General features: G+C 36.7%; 3 protein-coding genes and 1 long non-coding RNA gene across 4 annotated transcripts in view; 2 read left to right on the top strand and 2 right to left on the bottom strand.

The window, feature by feature from the left end:
* LOC111627329 (protein transport protein Sec31A-like) overlaps nucleotides 1–4059 on the top strand; it is a 38792-nt gene extending 34733 nt beyond the window's left edge. Inside the window, exons 27-28 of the mRNA XM_023370881.1 lie at nucleotides 3573–3644; nucleotides 3715–4059. Of these exons, the coding sequence (XP_023226649.1) occupies nucleotides 3573–3644; nucleotides 3715–3903 (261 nt within the window). The 3' untranslated portion in view covers nucleotides 3904–4059. The remainder of the gene's footprint in view (nucleotides 1–3572; nucleotides 3645–3714) is intronic.
* A 225-nt stretch (nucleotides 4060–4284) lies between these two features.
* Nucleotides 4285–9998, bottom strand: LOC111627328 (TBC1 domain family member 23-like). The gene has a single exon (XM_023370880.1). The coding sequence runs from the start codon at nucleotides 9883–9885 to the stop codon at nucleotides 7936–7938; it is 1950 nt and encodes a 649-aa protein (XP_023226648.1). The 5' UTR covers nucleotides 9886–9998; the 3' UTR covers nucleotides 4285–7935.
* Nucleotides 9999–10369: 371 nt separating this feature from the next.
* Nucleotides 10370–13470, top strand: LOC111627331. The gene is made up of 3 exons (XR_002756981.1): nucleotides 10370–10994; nucleotides 11593–11674; nucleotides 11807–13470. It is a non-coding gene; the product is annotated as an uncharacterized LOC111627331 (long non-coding RNA).
* Nucleotides 13471–15552: 2082 nt separating this feature from the next.
* LOC111627330 (TBC1 domain family member 23-like) lies at nucleotides 15553–18229 on the bottom strand. The gene has a single exon (XM_023370882.1). The coding sequence runs from the start codon at nucleotides 18116–18118 to the stop codon at nucleotides 16169–16171; it is 1950 nt and encodes a 649-aa protein (XP_023226650.1). The 5' UTR covers nucleotides 18119–18229; the 3' UTR covers nucleotides 15553–16168.
* Nucleotides 18230–23372: the final 5143 nt, after the last annotated feature.

Below are 23372 nucleotides of genomic sequence, written 5' to 3' on the forward strand. Positions count from 1 at the left end.
CCAAAAATTCTCTTATTGGCAGTGATATGTGGGCGAGCACATTGTCACAATGGTGCTGGATGCTCCCTCACAACAATGTGCCTGCCCACATATTGCTGCTGATTTGGAGTGTGTTCTCTCCAAGTAGTTGGTCTTTTCTTTCTCACTGCTTCACGAAGACATTTCACCAACTACATATAGTATCCCTTATTGATTGTCTTCCCTTCTGGAAGAAATTCATGGTAAAAAATGACACTTCAGAATCTAAAAAACAGTGAGCACAACCTTCACATTACACCAAACTTGTGCCTTTTTGAGTCACAGTGAAGATTTTCCCACCCACTGTAATAACTGATGTTTTGTTTCCACATCATACTCACAGACCTGTGTCTTGTTCCCAGTGATGGTGATTTTCATGAAATTTTCTTCAGACTTAGCCTGTCCTAGAAGCTCTTTGCCCACCACCATTCGTGTCTGCTTTTAATAAACCAACAACAGTTGACACAAATTTTGTCTTGAGGCAGCACATTTCCAAAATGTCAGTTAGAATCTCATGACATACAGTTTTTAAGATGTTAATCTCTTTGGCTACTTCACAAACTGTCAGGGAATGGTTGGAATGAATCACTTCATTAACTTTCTCCACAATTGAATCAATTTTTGACATTGATGGTCTTCTGGAGCGGACATCATCTTCAACGGAAGCTGTACTAATATAAAACATTTACACCACTCACGTGTTGCAGTTCTCCCTAAAGATGAATTCCCAAATGCTGTTTTTAACATCTTGTGTCAGTAAAAGATTTTTCGAGTTTAATGTAGAATTTCACACAAATCTGCCACTTTTGGACTTGCTCATTTTGGCCCAGAAAAAATAGCAAAACACAATCAACACAAATGGACATAATTCCACGACAAACGAAGATAGAACAAACTGCTTTTGGCAGACTATATACTAAATTTGCCGCTGGAGGGCCATGCAAGCTGTGTTTGGATTTGATTCTTGATTGCCACGTAATTTAAAAAGTTTGTAAACTTTCCATACAGATCTCATATGTACAGATATTATACAAATATATATAAATATTTTATCAGTTTATTGTACAGATAAAGACAGCATTTCTCACATTAACCTATGTTATAGAAGTAAAAAGATAGCAATAAATAACACTCATCTATATGCTTTTTTTATATTTTGGAAAGTATGAAAAAATTCAATTTTTATTCTCAACTTAACATTTATATATTTAATTCATTATATGAAATTTAATGTAGAGTCTGCTCATTGTTCTAATCACTTTGGGATTAGACTATACTGAATAAAAATAAATAACATCAATTAAGTGAGGCGAGTGATGGGACAATAATTAATAGAAATTCATTTTACCAGATCTAAGAAGTGCCGACTATCCCTCCGTTTGACTCTCAAACGCGACTCGTTGCTAAACTCTTCAAAATTTACAGTATTTTCCTGCTAGGACATAAATGTGCTCCACCATGTATTATCCATTTTTATGCTCGAATAATTTTATTTTTTTTACATTGTATTATATTATATTTGGAGACTATTCAATTTTCTCCACCCTTGTTTATAAGATTTACTTATTAATGTTTTACGGGTTATTCAAAAAGTCTCTTCGTAATGGATAGTGTAGGTTGCAATTGTCCCTTTCAACTTGTTAATTGGTTTCGGCCAATACTCGTTTGCCTTGTGTCATTATGGTAGCTCCGTTATCCTGTATCGAGGAATCTCACATCATCTGTAGAAGCTTACAAAGGCCAGATGGAAAGCCGTCAAGATAACTCAAAAATGTTAACTTATTCGGTAAAGAATTTGTTCTACCCGAAGTAGTTTCTATTGAATTTTTAACTCAAATGTATAGCACTAATTACAAAATCTGCAAATTGATTTTCTATTTGTCACAGCTTTGTTCCATTTTGGCACCATTTTCACTTTGCTTCGGTTAATTTGTCAGTCGTAAATTTTTTCATTATAAATATCTAATAATTTGGCAATAATTTAATTTTCTAATTTTCATTGCACCAAGATTGGAAGTAAATTGAAAATTCAAGTATTAAATATGAAAAAAATCCTATCTAATTTAACTAATATAATAATTATTTGCAAGATTATCTGCAGACTGCACTCACCTGGCGACAATACAGCTGCCAATGTTTAACAACTTTGAATAATAACACTTGTAAATGACTGTACATGTATACTTAAACTGTACACAGAATAATATTAAATTATTTGTGAAATAATGTTAATTACGCATTATTTTATTAAAATTTGTAGCCTTTTCCTCAAGATAATATTTCGATACTTGTGTACAGACAATGTCAAGAATTAGAACGAGCATAAACTAGCATGCTAGTAGGCAGCTAAGCACTTCTAGTGTCATGCCTCTCATTGGAACAAGACTGCTTTTGTCAGTTGTTCCAGGCGACAAGTATTTGACGAGAAAAAGCAAGACAGTGCTTTCCCAATTCTCTCACTCTCTCAATTTTATCCTTGGATTATTATTTTTCCTAAAATCAAAGAAGAATTGACGGGGTGCAGATTCGTGACTGCAGTTTCTGTTTGTTGGAAAGCCGTCAGTCTTCAGAGAAAATGGTTTCAACCAGCAGTATAGATACTGGCAGAAGTAGCTCGCTTTGATTGTAGTGTGGTATAAGAGTTTGCATGTTATAAATAATAAAAATATCTTTTGAGTTTATGATGAAAATGCTTAAAAGAAATTAAAATTACAGTATATTATGGTATATTTATAACTTAGTAATTCAGATAAACAGCATTAAATTATGTTTTTCATCAGACTCTACTTTAAAGACTAAAAATAGCTAAGTTCTCTGTTTCCTTCGAGTGGTCACGGGCAATCTGCATCTTGTGAGATCCTGGTGTGCATCTCTAGGATCTCGTGCTGTTATTCGAGCCTAATTACTTTTAGCTTTTCTCTGGTTAAATTTAAGCTATATATTACTGAAGTACCTAGTGTACCGATGATTGCGGAGTACGTCAGTCAGTCAAAATAATCTTTATTGTCTGGCACCGCTGAGCACAGCCAGGCAGAAATACAGAAAAATACATAGTAGATACATGCTGTTAGTCATAGAAGGGATACAATACAGAGTACGTCAGTACTCAGCAGGCTGAAAGCTTGCAATGCTGTAAGAAAAAATACACTTAGCTTGTTGGAAGTCTACAAAGTTCGCTTGTGGCCTGCATTCGGAAAAGATTGCTCGTTGCTGCTAGAATATTTCCTGATGCTCCAAGTGGTGGTGCAAACCAGTGCCAATTTGAAATGGTGATGCTCCAAGTGGGATTCATGAACCAGTGCCACTTTACAATGTTCCCAGGAAGGTGTGGAAAAAGTTTGGTACTGGTAACTGACAAATGAAAATATTCTTGGTCTACCGTATCAGCTAGTTTCAAAGCATCATTCTAGAGGATCTTTAGTATGGCTGCTCTTAATTTAGATTAAAATAATCATTTAAATTAAAATTTAAGTTATAGAAATTATTTTTAATTCTTATCAGTTTCTTAGCATTAATTTTAAATCAGACAGTTAATAACACTTGTTTATCTGTAGCAAGTCAAAAGAAAATTGGATGAACTGTCGAAGAAGATGGAAAACTTATACGACAAGTTACGTGAGAACAGTGTAAGTTTTATGGCTCTTTCATTGCGTAATTTTAAAATATATGCCATCATTAAATGCATTATCTTTCCAGTTAACGAGCGGAGTCATTCTGGCACTGCACCAAATCATCCAGTCTATACAGCAGGGTGACTATCAGGGTGCGCTTGCCATTCACAGTCAGTTGGTGTCCACTGCCAACTTTTCAGAAATTAGCAGCTTCATGCCTGGGATAAAAGTACTCTTGCAGACCGCGCAGCAGTTGGGAGTGTACCTACAGTGATCAGCCACAGATCGCATCGGCAAAACGATTATTTTTGAGACATGATCTTCCAGTAATGTTTACGGAGAAAATTTCTCAGAAAGTTTTTTACTTTAAAAAAGAAAAAAAAGCACTTCACCATATCGAGTGTGAAAACAATACCATTTATAGATTCATTTAAAATGGATTCTGTGTAAAAAAATAAAAGAAATTGGTTTAAATAAAATTAATTATTCAGAATTGTTCCTCTATGTCTAGCGTAACAATGCCCGAGCATCATTTTATAACTCACGGTTGCATTTTCCAAATTCGAGATAATCGTTATCAAATGAATAATATTTAATGATAATACGAAGAATGCTACTTATGAATTTATCTTATCTTTGTTGCTTGTAACTCACTTTATCTTATTTTTCAACGATTTACAAATTACATTCTTAAAAACTAATTTTAGGACCTGCATTACACAATGGAAACGATTCTTACAATAGAAATTATTATATAAATATTGTGTGTTATAAATCTTATGTTTGTAAGATTTAATAGGATAATGGTATTGTTAATCATGCACCGCATAGGTCGTTCCTGTTTGTCATCTAATCCAAATGTGCATTATTTTCTATCCTGTTTTGCAATTCCCGGGATTGTTTTTGACCTCGGAATAACTACTTTTAATGTCGGCATTATTAAAGGAAGGATGCATCGATAGTAAACTGTTTTTACCAGAGTGTAAGCCTGAATCTTGAGAACCAAGACCACCTTTGAGACAATTTCCTACAAAATGCATAGATCTCTCGGGTGCGTAAGGCTCATAATGGGCAAATGGGGATTACTACAGTAGTTACTCAATGCTTGTAGAAAGTTCCAGTAACGGTTGGATATGAGGACAACATGTTTTTTTCCTTTTTTTAGACATTGTTAGAAAAGATGACTAAACAGATTTTAAATTAAAAATACATTTGTAGGTTTTAACATCATTTGCATATAGACTTGAAACCGATGGGTTATATCAGTCACATGTTTGATATTCGAAAGTTCCGTTTTTATAACAGTTTGTCTTCAAATGACGACTGATAACACAATACACTCTGTGGACTATTGGTGGTATTTCGGAGTATTTCCGTAAATGTAGTTTAATTAAAAAATAACACAAATGCATACCACTTGCACACGAGACAACAGATGGTTAAAAATATTCCCATAATAGTTTGTCTATTAATGTAATGTATTAAACAGAAAAAAATTGTTTATAAAATTGAAGCAAAAATATTCTTTAAGGTAAAATAAACCACTCAAGTGTTTTTGAGCATCGATTGACTCATCAAAAAAATTGCTAATGCTTATGTGGAGAAGGTATGCAGTCGTCGTGAAGGGTAGCGGCAGTACGTATACTTGTAGAGAAATGACCCACCACTGCAAATCCAGAAAAACAAATAATGTCCACATTAACGTAGATGTTTTCAAAGTGACCTAAATTACAAAACGCAGTTGCACGGAGACCAAATGCAACAAATTGCCAAAAATTACAACGAAAACATTCATTTTAAATCTTCCCGACAAGATTTTTTTTACTGAAACTGCAAGAAAAATGGCTTGTAACCCCATTAAGATACCTTTCTTGCTGCAAGTGACATGTTTTGTTTTTAAAATTATAACTATAGTAGTTACAAAACAATTAATTACACGCACTGCTTAATTTTCTAGATTATTTTTATCATCAGAAGGTCAAATTGGTGGAAAAATACAGGAAACAGCTACGGCATGTTAATAGAACAACAGAAAGATTACCCAACATTAACCTATCGGAAAGCCAAACCAAAGAAGACTAGATGAAGAGATAGACAACAATACTAGAACTGACTAATCCCATATTCGACGATGCTAATTCTTGCTTAATTCTGCCATAAATTATACAATTAGAACTATGACATCAGTGTGTCCCAGACATAAATTATTAATTTTTGAAGATTAGATGCGTAAAATTCTGTTCGTCCATTACCAAGCAAATATCAGAAATTAAATTCAATTTTTTCTTCTTTCTGAAAAAATAAACAATCCAATGACATGTCAAAGTAATTATTGAATAAAATGGAGTTATCATTTGTAAATATGAGATCCAAACTGGAACAGGTAATACAAACAGGAAATATACATCTTGCTCTTCCGACAGTTTGGAATGGTTTTGCCAATGTTTTTGGCTTTCTTCAGAAGCCGCCTTCAAAATATCTTCTATTTAGAATGTCTGTTTTAATTTTAAAAATTTGTTATGGATTCTATCTTCAGAATGTTGTTGAAATTTTTTCAAATTTTCTTTGGGCGGTGCCAGAGCGCATGCATCAGGTCGCGTCGTCGGGTTTCCTTCTTTTTGAGAGGTTATCATGCAAATGCCATCAGTATCCAGTTTTAAGAGGACAGTGGGTGTCGAATTCTATGAATACCCCTGGTTCTTTGACATATTTTGCCAGGTGGTTGTGGTTTTACTTGTTCCGAAGTCCTGCCAACATTCTCCAATCCTTTACGGAAAGGATCCATTTGTCAATCCTGTGTATTTTAGTAGCCACTCAGTCATCTGTTATGGGGATTGAATAAACTCCGGGGATTTTGTTTACGTCCTTTTGATCCAGACTGTTTATATGCAGTTTTTCAAAACTGCTGGAAAAGCAGGTAAAGTGTATATTTTCTGTTTGTAATATTGTTTGTTCAAACTCACTTAGTTTGCAGTGCACCAAAATGCACGTCTAGCCACCTCTCGTGGCATACCATTTCAGAATCATTATTCTATGGCCTAATAAAATATTTGATATTGTGTAATTTTCCCATTGCTTTTTGAGAATAAAACGTATAAAATGTAATATTTTTAGAAATACGGGCCAAATTGTGTCTGTAGTGGTTTAACGGCAATGCTAGAATATCGAGTGCACAATTTGGGATGTCCATTGCAGTCCAAGAACCGTCCGACTCATTTTTCAACTGGTTTAAGTGTAATGGAAAGCAATCTCTTGTGGGAAATACAGCCGGTATTTCATGCGTCACTCCCATAACACAAGCTAAAATGGACTCCTCCTTTGATTCCCAATTGTATAAATAAAGCACATCTCTAAAATCTAATTTAATTGGATCCACAAAGCTGTCGAAAGCATTGCTGAAAAGAAATTATCAAACACGTTATACAGAAGTATCATTTGGCTGGCACATCAATCGGCAATACAAAATGTATTTTTAAAAAATATGTACACACTTGAACTGCACTTCATTAATTTCCAAGCTTGTATCTAGCTTTTATACTGTTGGAATTCTGTCGTAAACGAACTTAATAAATGGCGAAATTGTTTCCAAAATCAATTATTTATTAACAGATAGTCTTTATTTACAACATGACAAAATTGTTTTTTAGTTTAATACAGATAATATATGTATATATATATTTATAACTTAGATCTGTATCATAGTATACTAACTAATATGAATAAATTCATCCAATATTTTACTTTATGAAGGACTTAAACATCATACCTGTAAAAGGAGCTTTGTAATTGCATGTTAATGTAAGCGAATACCAGATAATATATTAAATTAATTCTTGAAACAATCAAAAATAGGAAACTGGTTGTGCACGAGCGTGTCGGCACCTTCCAAATCTCATTATAATCAAATACCTTTAAAACAGACCTAAATATCCTTGGCACTAATTCTTGATGTCTTTTTCTTAACTTAAGACGATTACAATAATTAAATATATTAAATTATCTCAAATATCTTTCAAACTTAACAGATTATTGCAAAAGTAAAGAGTGCTTCTCGGTATCCGTCGGAGAACAAACCGCTTTAGATAATCTTCGAGTTACAAGAAAGTTTACGATATTTTTACGATGGAAAAATACTTTTTTCGATTAAAAGTTGCAGGATCGATAGACTTCTGCCGATTCTCTCGACAACGTGCGGCAGAACTTACACTAAAACTGAATTTTAAGTGGTATGACGCTATTTTCCAAATATCGGAATACGTGATTAACTATTCGAACGATAAGTAGTCCTTTTGACGTTTAAAAATATCTATAAATTCATTAAAGATATCACTTTATATTTGATAAGTTTTGTTGCATCTCCCGCTTTTGGAATTAAGAGCCTGTCCATTGCAGTGACTACGTAATCTTCTTTTGACGTGTTATATCCGTATTTAAAAGTTATTAATTCTGGATGGCGACGCTTGCTTGTGATTTTTACGATTGATAAGAGGGGACGTTTGGCAATAATGTATGCGTAGCCCTTCTTGTTGGGAATTTCTCGGATTAATATTAATTCTGTGTCGAGCACCGCTAGACCGGCGGGATTGATGGAACCGTTGTCTTGCAGTTCCTCGCACTTGAAGAAATCGGTGATGTTTGATGCTTTCAGCCACTTCTCGACATGGATTTCCTCTAACAGTTCTTCGTCAGTCACTCTTCCTTCTTCGTGTTCATCGTCAATGCTGAAAATGGGAGCCATTCCCCTGTATCGTTTGCCCACTTTATCAGTGCTGCTGACGTGTTTTTCCACGGGATCTTGAGGATTTTTGATGTACTCCACCAGTTTGTATTTTACGACTGCAGATCGTGTTTTCACCGCCGAGGTTAATTTGTCTAGAAACGAAATCTCTTCTTCTTCAATACCACTGTCATTACCGGGAGAAGGATTGCACATGATACACAATTTGGGATTGTGGTCCTTCAGTTTTTCATTCAAATTATCTACAAAAAAGTCATGCAAGGCAGCATATCCTCCTTTCACCAAACTGATCAAAGGTAACTGTTTTTGAAGAAAACTGGCAACCACCATATGGACGTACTGATCTTCTTCCTCTCTCCCGCTACCCATAAAACAGACATGTTCGCCACCAGCCACCGATCTCGCCTGAATGGCCTGTCGTTGAGCAGCAAATAATGCCTGTACAGCAGTGTGGAAAGCAGCTGGTTCTTGTAGCATAGTGCTGGCATCCAAATGAAATGCCGTCGGCAAGTGTCCCGCGTTGTACTGTTCGGCGGGCCTACAGTCCACAACAAAATATCTAACGCCTCCGTTCCTCTCGCTCTCCGAGCTCAAAACAAGTTCATATATCGAAACCGGAAGACACAATGCCTGGGAGATGAAATCCACTCCTTCGTCTCCCTCGCCAAAAATCACGCCCTGATGGTCTCTCGCAAACGAAGGCGGCGTTCTGGACGCATAGTGCTGCGCCAAAAGACAGAAGTCCTCCACATCTTCGAATTCCAGAGCGTACGGAGCGCTCGAAAGAATTTCGACAATGGCTTGCCTGTCTTTCTCCTTACACGCCACCGCCTGTTCCTTACTATTCACCACCAGCACCAAACCTAGATAAAAAATCAAAAAGGGATCCGCGGTCTGAAAATACACGTCCCAAATGGCCATGGTAACGTTCAGGTGACAGGTGGAAGAGAACAGACTATTAAACCAACTCTCCGCGAACGACTCGACAGAAATCTTCTTTGTATCCAGAAGCGAGCACAGCTCGGGGTCGTGATAGAGCAACAGCAGACGAAAGAAGTGAAACGGGGCCGGAGCCGAACGACGCACCAGATACATCCGACGGATGGCGCAGAACCAAGAGTACAGTTCGTCCTTGGGAAGGTGAAGAGCGATGAGAGGTTCGAGGAGCTGCAACCATCGGTTCCCCGTCTCGTAGATTTCTCCGGTCACCTTGCAGTATTTGGTGACGACGGACTCCAAATCGCTCATGACCGATATCTTGTCTTCCTCTTCGTTGCCCAATCTGTCTACTAACTCTTGACAGTCCTGCCTGATGACCGATTGTTCTGTTAGGTCATAGATCTCGTCCCATGTGACGTAATCACTACTATTTTGCTTAACTCTCAAGCAAACTTCCCAAACGTTACGTCTGAGATGATCGGGAAGAGGTCGGCCATTACAGATCCTCCTGATGGTGTTTATGTCGCACTCCGACAGCAAACAGCTCTCTAATTCCAGAATCCAACTCGTTTCATCCATAATGATTGACGTTTTTCGCTTTCTTACGAGAAAACTCACCGAACATTGGCGATGTTGATGCACTCGAGGTTTCTCGAAATCGATGACAGATGGCAGAGTTGAATGCCACGTTTCATATATTCGTATCTATCAAAATATCTCGAAATATTAAAAAAATAAGACATTTTAATATTTATAATTTAAAATATGTTATTAAAACATTTATAATTTCTATTCTCGTTTCGAAAATTATTAATCCGATTTCGATAAATTTACTTTGAATGTATGTCGAAATATTTAATTATAATAATCTATTTTTTTTTTTTTAAATAAGTTAAATAAAATTTCATTTGATAAATTTTCCTAATTTATTTATGGTAAATACCATTTTATATATTAAAATAACTAAGTTTTCTGTTCGCAACTTTATGTGAATTATCGATGTTTCTTTAAGAAACTGGCAACACTAAATCATTTTTTTTGTTAGTATAAAACAGTGTTGCAATATGGCAACTCTGTTTATTAAAAATTATTTTCGAGGGGTTACGTTATGGGAGAACTTTCTACGCGAACTGAACTCTATTTAGGTGTTAGACACGAAAAAATATCTGAAAATCTCCACGTCCGGCGCAGACTCGCGGGCACGTACTAAGAAGGCATATTTTCAAGCCCGTGCTGGGTTTGGCCTGGCCCACAACGTGGGCGGCTAGACGATAAGGGACGAGGTTCGACATATTCAAGACTTGCCGCCTCCAAAAGATTTCTGAGGTTTTTCAAACGCCCAAATTCGATTTCGTGTTCTTCGGAGCAATAAATTTCGAGCATTGCATTTAATTACAGCGCTTGAAATCATCATGAGCATGCGCATTTTTCCGGCGCCATCTTTGTGGTTTCTTTACGTTTTATTTGTGTTTACGCGTACTTTTGCTGTGTTGTTTATTCGTTGCGAAAATCGCTATGGCGAATAGTTGTATAATTGGGTGTAATGCTAGTTCACTCAAGAACAAAAGAATATAATTTTTTAATTTCCGACATTATTTGTCATCAAAGCCCCCAAACTGAGGAGCTTCCACGGCGAAGGCAATCTGTGAACGACAATACACGAGTTTGTCAAAAACATTTCATTTCAGGTAAGCAATAAATGATTAGATAAACTTTGCATGAATATCATAAAGTTTGTACAAGCCGGTTGCATAAATCCTTTCGTTAATACCTACCAAATAAAGTTAAATAATTTTAACAACCGCATATTTTACTTTGAATAGATAATAACCGTGTTCTAACTTTATTTTTCACCTTTCAATTTGTTTTCTTTGTGTCTGCTTGTAATCAATATACAGTAGAGTTAATATTAAAGTGTGTTAAGCAAAGTTAATAGCTTAGCAGATGAAGAATTAGAAATGAATTTTGAACCAATTGTCCTTCCAGTCTAATTTACATAAAAGCGTGTGTATTTTTAAGATATAAATCAATAATTTCCATTGTTCATTTAAAAATAGTTAAATTAGGTTATTTTGATGAACAACAATAACATTTCTTTAAAATGTTACTTTTTACAATGATTTTTTATTACATTAGTAACAAGTAATCATTACACAGTACCCTTCAAGCTGTTCCTGACATAATAGTAAATTCTTATTTATTGTTTCTATATAACATAACATAATAACAATAATTTAATACTAAATTGTCATAATAATATATTGAAAAAGTTTTTTAACCCCAAAGGTAAAAAAGGCAACCATCACCAGACTGGGTACCAACATTATACGTGGGGTATGAGAATGGCCAAAACCCAACTGCATATCAGGTGAGTTATGAAAGTACGTAACCAGGAGGAACACAGCCACTTGAAAGATAGTTATGGCCTCTACAGATTTGTAAGCTTTCATTTTTGAATGTGTGTAGTCATAGTTTATGATGTCGCTAAATTTTACTTTAGGCCACGACTCTTGATCTACAGCGAAGATGCTGGCTTCGTATGGATTGACACCGTGACATAATGAAACTTTTTCTTCATATAAAACAGCATTACGTCCTGTCAGACTGCGGGAATAGCCCGCCAGAAAAGCATCTTTTTTAACTTTACTTATGATATAAAAATACTGTAGTTCTATTAAATTTAAATAGAAAAAAACGCTGCCAACCTGTGATGCGGAAGCTAGACCACAAACATGGCGAATGGGCGTGAGCATACGTGCGTTTTATCACGTGTCATGCGACCTTGAAACCTTTCTATAAATTGTGATGTTATTGTAAGACCAAGAAGCTCTCGTAGACTATTGAAAGAATTTGTCAAGACATTTGAAACACGTCGAACATTTCCGCTAGCAAAAAATATTCGCACCATTCAGGAGTATGGATTTCTTGACGTAAGAGAAAGAAGTTTCAAAAATGGCGGCGGTAAAGTTCGCGTGTGCTATGATATTGAAGCATTTCTTATGGAGATGAACTAAACCCCTCTGTTATTTGACAAAAGGACGTTCGTTTAAAGAAAAATCAAAGGAAATTGATCGCCGAAAGCTGTAAGTTCTTTTAATTTTTATTTTACACATACCATATTAGAATCCATAACGGATACACGGTTTTTAAAAAAGGCCCTCTTAGCGCCTATAAATCAGAAATAACTTTTAAAAATAAGTCTGGAATATTATATTTAAATCACACTACGAAGGCATATTTCTATTGTCGTAGTCAATTATTATGCATAGCGTGTGGATCCTTTCATTGAAGTCACTCAATGTGTTTTAATGTTTCTGTTAATTAAAATTTAACACATTTAAACACAGGGAAACTTTATGATTGTAATGATGTAAATTATTTGCCCGTCAGCATTGTTAGTTGACATTGTTATTCATATTCTAATAAATGCACGCTGACAGTTATACATTCTAATTAGTTAATAACACGACAACCCACATACACCAGCAATCGATTTATTATATTCCGTGAATCGATCACTTCATACACTCCATTAAATTTCCCTTATATTTTACGATAGAACGATTCAAATTATGTACAGTACCAAAATAATTACAGTAATTATAATTAAAATGTTTGTCTGAATCAATAAGAGATGGCGCCACTATGATTACGTTATTGTGTTTCACGTGTGTTAAGTATAACCTTTGATTTGTTAGAAAGTTTAAACCTTTATTAATACATTTTTATGCGGTAAATTATTCTCAGTTGAATTACTTTTCGGGCCCCATCCCCCCTTTGTGGGGCCTGACCGAATTTACAATGGATACGGATGAAAGGCCTTATTAGTACCCACGGGCGGAGAGCAAAAAATTAATACATGAAACATGCGTATTCAAACCCGTTATGAGTTATTCCCAATCTTAGAGCCATGAAAAATATAGGGTGGACCAAAAGTCGGTTAACCATGGTTAGATTGATGCCCTATTCAAATCGTGTGTTATACGAGATAATACACGCAACATACGGTTAACTGACTTTTGGGTCACTTCTATGTACGAATAAAGTCAACAGAAAAGGTTTTTTTTTAAATATATATTAAAAGGCGCCCCCGTGGCAGGCGACAGAGCTAAACGTTTCTGTTTTTACCCCCTCTTTATAATAATTTTCTCACAAATAATTATTAAGGAACCACACGCACAAATATAACAAAATTTTAATTATTTTTATTTATTCATTATATATCTACACAAATTTGGCACATATCCCGCAGGAAATTATATTTATTTATTCATACAATTTCCATTAAAGTTAAGGTGTATATATTAACACCTTGCACATTCTATCACTAGGATAAAAAAAACAAAAATGATTTTTTTTTCAACGGAGGAAAAATAAAATTCATGACTGTTTCCTTTTTCTTCCGAATTATGTGAAAATGGCGCTGCATTGTCAACACATATACATATATGTACTGTATATAAATACTGGATGGATTATTTGTGATGACAATTTCCGTGTCGATGATGATAAAAGTCAAAATTTGCACTCGAATACTGTTCGGAACTTTGTACAATTTTCCTCTTTAAATCGTCAATAAAGTTTCCTCAGAATTAAAAAAAAAAAAAAGAAAGAAACGAGGCGATTGGCTAGAATAGATTTTTCAAATTCGAATCTCGTCCGCCGATTCGTTAGTCCGGAAAATGACGGTTACCAAACGACTCAACCGGATTGGTTAAACGGGAATTTAAAATTTGTACGTTACCCAATCGTTTTATTTTGGTATAGGAATGACGTTTGATGACATCATTGAGTTTCGAAATCAATAACGAAACGTATGAATGGACCGATATAAAAAAAACGTCGTACTTAAAGGAAACGATGATTGGTTGGAAAAGTTTATTACGTTTTAACGTAGTTTTTTTTATTATTTTCTTTTTAAACTTATTTATTTGTATTTTTAAATCGAAGTTTTATATATTTTTAAGCATATATTTTATTATTTTTTTTTTTTTTAAATTCATTTTGGGAAAGCCGAAATGGCGGTCATCATTCCTAAGATTTACAAGAAAATTGCACGAGCAGATTTCCCTCATTTCAACTCATATTTAAGGAAAAATAGGGGGGGGAATAAATTGCACGAGCTTCCTTTATTTTTTTTTTATATGGGAAAAATTTATGGAAAAAAAAGGAGATAAAGGATGGAAATTTCCAGGCGAAGAAAGACTTTTTCTCTTCAAACCATCCAGGATCTCTTTGTCATACGATACTTTGTACATCGGGGTGAGTCGGCATCACTCCTGAAAATAAAAAAAAAAAGAAATTAATAATTAGAACCTGTTTAGAGTGGAAATTTTAAAAGAAAACACTGTAAAATCCGAAAAAAAATACAGGAAAAAACATGGTGGAGATAAATCCTTGTTTTATTTTTTCCATCATACAGTATTGACTTAACGCACCGCGGGTGTGTCTTCAGTCTCCACGAATATTCCAGCACCTTCGGGACACACCTGTCTTCTGCGGATTGCACTTAGATAAACAAACGACCTCTGAAAAAAGACACATGCCGAGCACGAGGGGGGTGCTTCTTCCTTTTTTTTTTCTTGCTTTATTCCCCAGCAGCCCTCCCCCCTTCATCCAATCTCCTCGCCACACACAAGCCATGCAATACACGGGGGTGGCCGATATTTTTTAACCTTTACAACAGAGATTTTTAAGGTTTTTTTTCTTTTCTTTTTTAAGTAAAGAAACGAACAGATGGATGGGCGAGTTGTGTAACTTTAGAGAGAAGAAAATGGCGGGGAGAAAGGAGAACAGCTGGATCTCTTTTAGGTGAACGTGGAGGCAGTTTTAAAACGTGTATGACCCAATAGTGACGTATCCGTCGCTCCCGTCTCCTATAAAACGTAAGGATCTTCCGATCTTAGATGTTGCACGTGCATTCGAGGAAAGATCCCCCCTCCCTCTTTGTTTACTGTTCTTTCATTCATCTAAACCAATACCAGAAAGGTTAACTGTTGGGGGAATATGCAATCGGGTGCATTAAACCGTGGATGTAGTCTTTATTATAAGTAAGCGGTCCCATGGGAGTAGGGGGGGTTTAAAATCGATTTATAAGGGACATTTCTGGAAACAATTTGTAAAAGAAAAAAGACNTTCCAAAATCAATTATTTATTAACAGATAGTCTTTATTTACAACATGACAAAATTGTTTTTTAGTTTAATACAGATAATATATGTATATATATATATATTTATAACTTAGATCTGTATCATAGTATACTAACTAATATGAATAAATTCATCCAATATTTTACTTTATGAAGGACTTAAACATCATACCTGTAAAAGGAGCTTTGTAATTGCATGTTAATGTAAGCGAATACCAGATAATATATTAAATTAATTCTTGAAACAATCAAAAATAGGAAACTGGTTGTGCACGAGCGTGTCGGCACCTTCCAAATCTCATTATAATCAAATACCTTTAAAACAGACCTAAATATCCTTGGCACTAATTCTTGACGTCTTTTTCTTAACTTAAGACGATTACAATAATTAAATATATTAAATTATCTCAAATATCTTTCAAACTTAACAGATTATTGCAAAAGTAAAGAGTGCTTCTCGGTATCCGTCGGAGAACAAACCGCTTTAGATAATCTTCGAGTTACAAGAAAGTTTACGATATTTTTACGATGGAAAAATACTTTTTTCGATTAAAAGTTGCAGGATCGATAGACTTCTGCCGATTCTCTCGACAACGTGCGGCAGAACTTACACTAAAACTGAATTTTAAGTGGTATGACGCTATTTTCCAAATATCGGAATACGTGATTAACTATTCGAACGATAAGTAGTCCTTTTGACGTTTAAAAATATCTATAAATTCATTAAAGATATCACTTTATATTTGATAAGTTTTGTTGCATCTCCCGCTTTTGGAATTAAGAGCCTGTCCATTGCAGTGACTACGTAATCTTCTTTTGACGTGTTATATCCGTATTTAAAAGTTATTAATTCTGGATGGCGACGCTTGCTTGTGATTTTTACGATTGATAAGAGGGGACGTTTGGCAATAATGTATGCGTAGCCCTTCTTGTTGGGAATTTCTCGGATTAATATTAATTCTGTGTCGAGCACCGCTAGACCGGCGGGATTGATGGAACCGTTGTCTTGCAGTTCCTCGCACTTGAAGAAATCGGTGATGTTCGATGCTTTCAGCCACTTCTCGACATGGATTTCCTCTAACAGTTCTTCGTCAGTCACTCTTCCTTCTTCGTGTTCATCGTCAATGCTGAAAATGGGAGCCATTCCCCTGTATCGTTTGCCCACTTTATCAGTGCTGCTGACGTGTTTTTCCACGGGATCTTGAGGATTTTTGATGTACTCCACCAGTTTGTATTTTACGACTGCAGATCGTGTTTTCACCGCCGAGGTTAATTTGTCTAGAAACGAAATCTCTTCTTCTTCAATACCACTGTCATTACCGGGAGAAGGATTGCACATGATACACAATTTGGGATTGTGGTCCTTCAGTTTTTCATTCAAATTATCTACAAAAAAGTCATGCAAGGCAGCATATCCTCCTTTCACCAAACTGATCAAAGGTAACTGTTTTTGAAGAAAACTGGCAACCACCATATGGACGTACTGATCTTCTTCCTCTCTCCCGCTACCCATAAAACAGACATGTTCGCCACCAGCCACCGATCTCGCCTGAATGGCCTGTCGTTGAGCAGCAAATAATGCCTGTACAGCAGTGTGGAAAGCAGCTGGTTCTTGTAGCATAGTGCTGGCATCCAAATGAAATGCCGTCGGCAAGTGTCCCGCGTTGTACTGTTCGGCGGGCCTACAGTCCACAACAAAATATCTAACGCCTCCGTTCCTCTCGCTCTCCGAGCTCAAAACAAGTTCATATATCGAAACCGGAAGACACAATGCCTGGGAGATGAAATCCACTCCTTCGTCTCCCTCGCCAAAAATCACGCCCTGATGGTCTCTCGCAAACGAAGGCGGCGTTCTGGACGCATAGTGCTGCGCCAAAAGACAGAAGTCCTCCACATCTTCGAATTCCAGAGCGTACGGAGCGCTCGAAAGAATTTCGACAATGGCTTGCCTGTCTTTCTCCTTACACGCCACCGCCTGTTCCTTACTATTCACCACCAGCACCAAACCTAGATAAAAAATCAAAAAGGGATCCGCGGTCTGAAAATACACGTCCCAAATGGCCATGGTAACGTTCAGGTGACAGGTGGAAGAGAACAGACTATTAAACCAACTCTCCGCGAACGACTCGACAGAAATCTTCTTTGTATCCAGAAGCGAGCACAGCTCGGGGTCGTGATAGAGCAACAGCAGACGAAAGAAGTGAAACGGGGCCGGAGCCGAACGACGCACCAGATACATCCGACGGATGGCGCAGAACCAAGAGTACAGTTCGTCCTTGGGAAGGTGAAGAGCGATGAGAGGTTCGAGGAGCTGCAACCATCGGTTCCCCGTCTCGTAGATTTCTCCGGTCACCTTGCAGTATTTGGTGACGACGGACTCCAAATCGCTCATGACCGATATCTTGTCTTCCTCTTCGTTGCCCAATCTGTCTACTAACTCTTGACAGTCCTGCCTGATGACCGATTGTTCTGTTAGGTCATAGATCTCGTCCCATGTGACGTAATCACTACTATTTTGCTTAACTCTCAAGCAAACTTCCCAAACGTTACGTCTGAGATGATCGGGAAGAGGTCGGCCATTACAGATCCTCCTGATGGTGTTTATGTCGCACTCCGACAGCAAACAGCTCTCTAATTCCAGAATCCAACTCGTTTCATCCATAATGATTGACGTTTTTCGCTTTCTTACGAGAAAACTCACCGAACATTGGCGATGTTGATGCACTCGAGGTTTCTCGAAATCGATGACAGATGGCAGAGTTGAATGCCACGTTTCATATATTCGTATCTATCAAAATATCTCGAAATATTAAAAAAATAAGACATTTTAATATTTATAATTTAAAATATGTTATTAAAACATTTATAATTTCTATTCTCGTTTCGAAAATTATTAATCCGANTTTTTTTTTTTAAATTCATTTTGGGAAAGCCGAAATGGCGGTCATCATTCCTAAGATTTACAAGAAAATTGCACGAGCAGATTTCCCTCATTTCAACTCATATTTAAGGAAAAATAGGGGGGGGGAATAAATTGCACGAGCTTCCTTTATTTTTTTTTTATATGGGAAAAATTTATGGAAAAAAAAGGAGATAAAGGATGGAAATTTCCAGGCGAAGAAAGACTTTTTCTCTTCAAACCATCCAGGATCTCTTTGTCATACGATACTTTGTACATCGGGGTGAGTCGGCATCACTCCTGAAAATAAAAAAAAAGAAAGAAATTAATAATTAGAACCTGTTTAGAGTGGAAATTTTAAAAGAAAACACTGTAAAATCCGAAAAAAAAATACAGGAAAAAACATGGTGGAGATAAATCCTTGTTTTATTTTTTCCATCATACAGTATTGACTTAACGCACCGCGGGTGTGTCTTCAGTCTCCACGAATATTCCAGCACCTTCGGGACACACCTGTCTTCTGCGGATTGCACTTAGATAAACAAACGACCTCTGAAAAAAGACACATGCCGAGCACGAGGGGGGTGCTTCTTCCTTTTTTTTTTCTTGCTTTATTCCCCAGCAGCCCTCCCCCCTTCATCCAATCTCCTCGCCACACACAAGCCATGCAATACACGGGGGTGGCCGATATTTTTTAACCTTTACAACAGAGATTTTTAAGGTTTTTTTTCTTTTCTTTTTTAAGTAAAGAAACGAACAGATGGATGGGCGAGTTGTGTAACTTTAGAGAGAAGAAAATGGCGGGGAGAAAGGAGAACAGCTGGATCTCTTTTAGGTGAACGTGGAGGCAGTTTTAAAACGTGTATGACCCAATAGTGACGTATCCGTCGCTCCCGTCTCCTATAAAACGTAAGGATCTTCCGATCTTAGATGTTGCACGTGCATTCGAGGAAAGATCCCCCCTCCCTCTTTGTTTACTGTTCTTTCATTCATCTAAACCAATACCAGAAAGGTTAACTGTTGGGGGAATATGCAATCGGGTGCATTAAACCGTGGATGTAGTCTTTATTATAAGTAAGCGGTCCCATGGGAGTAGGGGGGGTTTAAAATCGATTTATAAGGGACATTTCTGGAAACAATTTGTAAAAGAAAAAAGACGCCTCCCACTATTTTAGCCATCAGAGAAGATGAATTGATTCTCCTTAACTCCAAGCACCTGCTTTAATAAAGGCAACCGTCCGAGGCGAATGAGTGGAGTGCCACAACCACCTGCCACATCAACCGCATTGGAGGGAGGGAAATTTGACCAACCAGCTGGTGACCTCGAGTGACCCCTCACCACCTCGAGAACGTCGAGAGCCCGCTTTTGGGAAAAGGCTCGTCTTACATAAGATAAACAGGTGTTATACTTGCATGCAAGATGTGCCCTTGCCCTTACGCTCCCGACGAATCTCGGGGGATGGAAATTTCGCCGGCTTCCTCCCCTTCTTGTAAATTATTGTTATTTTCGACTCGGATGCAGTTTCTTTGTTTTTTTTTTTTTCTTTTTCTTTTACGAGAAATTTGGTACGTTTTTTAAGCGTGGGGGATTAATTTCGAGGGTCGCCTGGCGATTATTTTACTTGGCAAAATGTAAAAAGGGGGCTCCCTTTTTTGTCACCGTTTCTGTAATTACAAGGCAGAGGAAAATAGAACTCGCCCACAGACGATTCCTTTTGACACCTCCACCTCGCTCCCTGCCGACAGGGCCTGACGCTTCCACACCCTTTCTGAGGCACGTGACAACCGGTCATTTATAGCTTTTGTGGTTTCGTTCTCCCCTAATTATCTAACAATATGCAAAAGGGGGAGGAAGACTTTGGAATCAATGAAGAAGGTGTGGCTTTTTAGTGTTTTATTTTTTGAATTAATTGATTTCTCCGTAATACCCCATTCCTTGAATTTACAATTTGGATGAATAAATAAAAGATAAAATTATTAAAGCTGCCAAACTGTTGGTTCCTTTCATTTAATCCCCCCAAAAAAAGAAGCCTTCGAAGTCAAAATTAATGAAAGGATCTCCAGTGTTTGCCCTTGTTTCTAGCATTAAAGAGCTTCCTCCTCGTAAGTTCTAGTAAAGTTTTAATGTTTTATTTATGGAAATAAATAAATTTGAGGGGCATTAATTCGTATCGAGCAGCATTCCGGACTTATCATCATCATCATCACCAAGCGGAGGGACTGTTTCGTGGACGATTTTTCAGGATGATAAATATGTTTGTTCATTCATCACCCCCTGTCTTCAGCTGTTATAACTTTTCTATATCTACAGTTGTTCGGTATAATTTATAACTTGTGTCGTTTTTCCATAATTTCCACTATAAATTATGGAAATTTTTGCCATTTCTAATGGTGTTATGGGCGTTAATATATTCTTGTATCATTTATTATTATCATTATGATAATTGTCTGGTGTAATTTATGGTTCTTATAACAGTTCACTATGGAAAAATGTATTTATTTATTTAAATTATGGAAATTGTTCGTGGCAGTTGTTGAAGTTTTCCATACAATTTCCATTAAAGTTAAGGTGTATATATATATATATATATAAATTGAACTATAGAAGAACTTAAACTATGTTCGGCGAGTTTCTATGTTATAATTGTGCAGAGAATTGTATAATATTATGGTAATATATACAGTCTAACCTGTAATAACGGCCACCTGCCAACAACGACCACCTCTAAACGGCGACCATATAAGTAAATAATATTAATAATACGTCTCCAATCGTCAATTTCGACATCCATTCATCATCTTTCGATATATTAAAGTTACAATTACAAATTTAAAATAGAAAAAATGGGGGAAGAACCTTTTAGAACCAGGAAGATAAATGGTAGAACATGAAACAATCGTGCAGTTGTCACGTGATGGCCGCAATCACACGTGGTCTGTCAGGTGTTTGAACGACAAAGCGAATCGCACCTGTGCAACTCGACGGGTGCACTCCCTACAGTTTGCAGGTGTTGTTGGGCTTTTACGCTGAAACAAAAATGTTTTTAGGGACGATCTGAATTTACTCCATTCTTCCCTCCAGTGCCAAACGTTCGGGGGGGTTTTGACCTGCTTTTAACGAAGTTAATCCTTTCCCCCCTTTACAAAAGGCTTGTCTTGGGTATTTAACTTCTAAAATTGTTCACGTTACATCCCTTCTTTAACAATTCACGAAATCGAGAATTTAAATTGTTAGCAACACGCTATAAAGAAGTTAAGGTGTCCAAAAAAATAAATAAATAAATAATAAAGCAGGATCTTCCTCGAGTAGACAGCCCACCCCCCCCTTAGACTCAACTTTTATGACACTTATGATAATGACCTGTATGAAATTTTAAAACTTTTATGCATCCCCCCTTGTAAAATGCCTCGTCTTAGAGGCTAATTTGCAAGGGGGTGCAAGTGTACAACTTAAATTCCCTACGCGCCTGGTGGGGGGGGGTGTTTGAATGTCGTTTACTTCAATTTCAGATGATTTTTCAACCGTTTCGTCGAAGATTTACTCTGCTGACGTATCGTTTTCGTCAATTTTATACACTAAAAACCACACGAAGATCCGGATTACACAGCTGCTGAAGTACCCTGCTCTAGACAAAGGGCAAACTCTCACACAGCTGTAGGTAGAAACGAATTCCAAGAAGAGTTTTCGTTTCCTGAAAAAACATTAAGCTCGTATTCACGAAATAAACATCCTGCAGCACCGTGCTACACGGGTTTTGATAAGAGTCATATACGTGCCACAATCTCCACACATGGTAATGTTTCCTCCTCCTCGAAACGTACAAAGGAGGAGGAGTAGAAGAAGAAGAAGAAAGGGGGAACCCTGCAGGCATCGCTTCGTATTCCACTCGTGTATACACGTGCTAGTACCATTCTTGTTTACTAAACTAGCACGTGGTTTAATTAAAAGGGGGGAGGGAGTTCGAGTCCCACGAAAAATTCGCCCATGGGCGACTGGCGATGCTTGTGTTGTACGCGAACGTTGGCTTTTGTTGCTGTCTTCTGGATTTGACACTAATTTATCACGAACCCTTTTATGACAAATGGACTCGTCTGTTCTGTACGAATTGATTGTGACGTCGCAGGGGTGTACGAGGGGGTTGGAAATTTGTTTCGCTTCAATAGACTCGGACCAGTTCGAATTTCTCCTCTAATGAGTTCAGTTCGTTGAATCTAGTTTGCAATTTATGTGAATGACAAATCGTAAGTTGTTAGCCCCCGGGTTACGGACATCACGCTGTGTTTTAAATAATTTATTCACGTGAAAAAAATAAATAATATTCCGTTTGACCAATTTTTGTGACGTAGTTTCTATACCAGAGACTAATGATAGGTCGAGGAGATATTTAAATTTTTAATGATAGTGTTTATGTTAAAATTCGGGAATGATTTCTGTACACAAAGCTTATAAACTTGGAAAACGGGCGGAAGATATAAATTGTTAATTGCATGGTGTCAAGATCAAAGAGGAATCTTTTTTTTTTGTTTTTGTTTCTTTGTTTTATTTATTTATTTATTTAATGCTTTCTGCGAAATCGATTGATGCAAATTTTTCATCGAACGTGATGTTAAAGTACGGGTGAGTTAATTAAAAGTTAGTATCGGTTTTACCAGGCAAAACCGTAAATAATCTGAAAGTTACGTGAAAAATCTTAAGAATTTGAGAAGATTTTACGCGTAAACCTTGCTTTTTTTCATGAAAAACGTGAATAGTTTGAGAAACTTTACGTGAAAACCCTGCATAATTTGAACGAATTTACATGAAAAACCGAGCAATTTTACTCGAAAACCTTGCATTTTACTCGAAAACCCTACCTAATTTCAGCAATTTTACATGAAAAAAGCTGCATCGTTTGAAAAATCTTACGCGAAAACCTTAATTCATTAAGAATTCTTACATAGATTTCTAACTGTAAAATACAAAATGTTCATAAAATATCTAAAATTTTCAATGGTTCCTCTTGAAAACTTATCCTTT

This window comes from Centruroides sculpturatus, unplaced genomic scaffold (genome assembly GCF_000671375.1).
Source record: "Centruroides sculpturatus isolate CEXI.00-Female unplaced genomic scaffold, Cexi_2.0 scaffold508, whole genome shotgun sequence".
Classification (NCBI taxonomy): Eukaryota; Metazoa; Arthropoda; class Arachnida; order Scorpiones; family Buthidae; genus Centruroides; species Centruroides sculpturatus.

Excerpts from the sequence above, each read along its gene's own strand:
- LOC111627328 (XM_023370880.1), bottom strand. The coding sequence starts at position 9,885 with ATGGATGAAACGAGTTGGATTCTGGAATTAGAGAGCTGTTTGCTGTCG.
- LOC111627330 (XM_023370882.1), bottom strand. The coding sequence starts at position 18,118 with ATGGATGAAACGAGTTGGATTCTGGAATTAGAGAGCTGTTTGCTGTCG.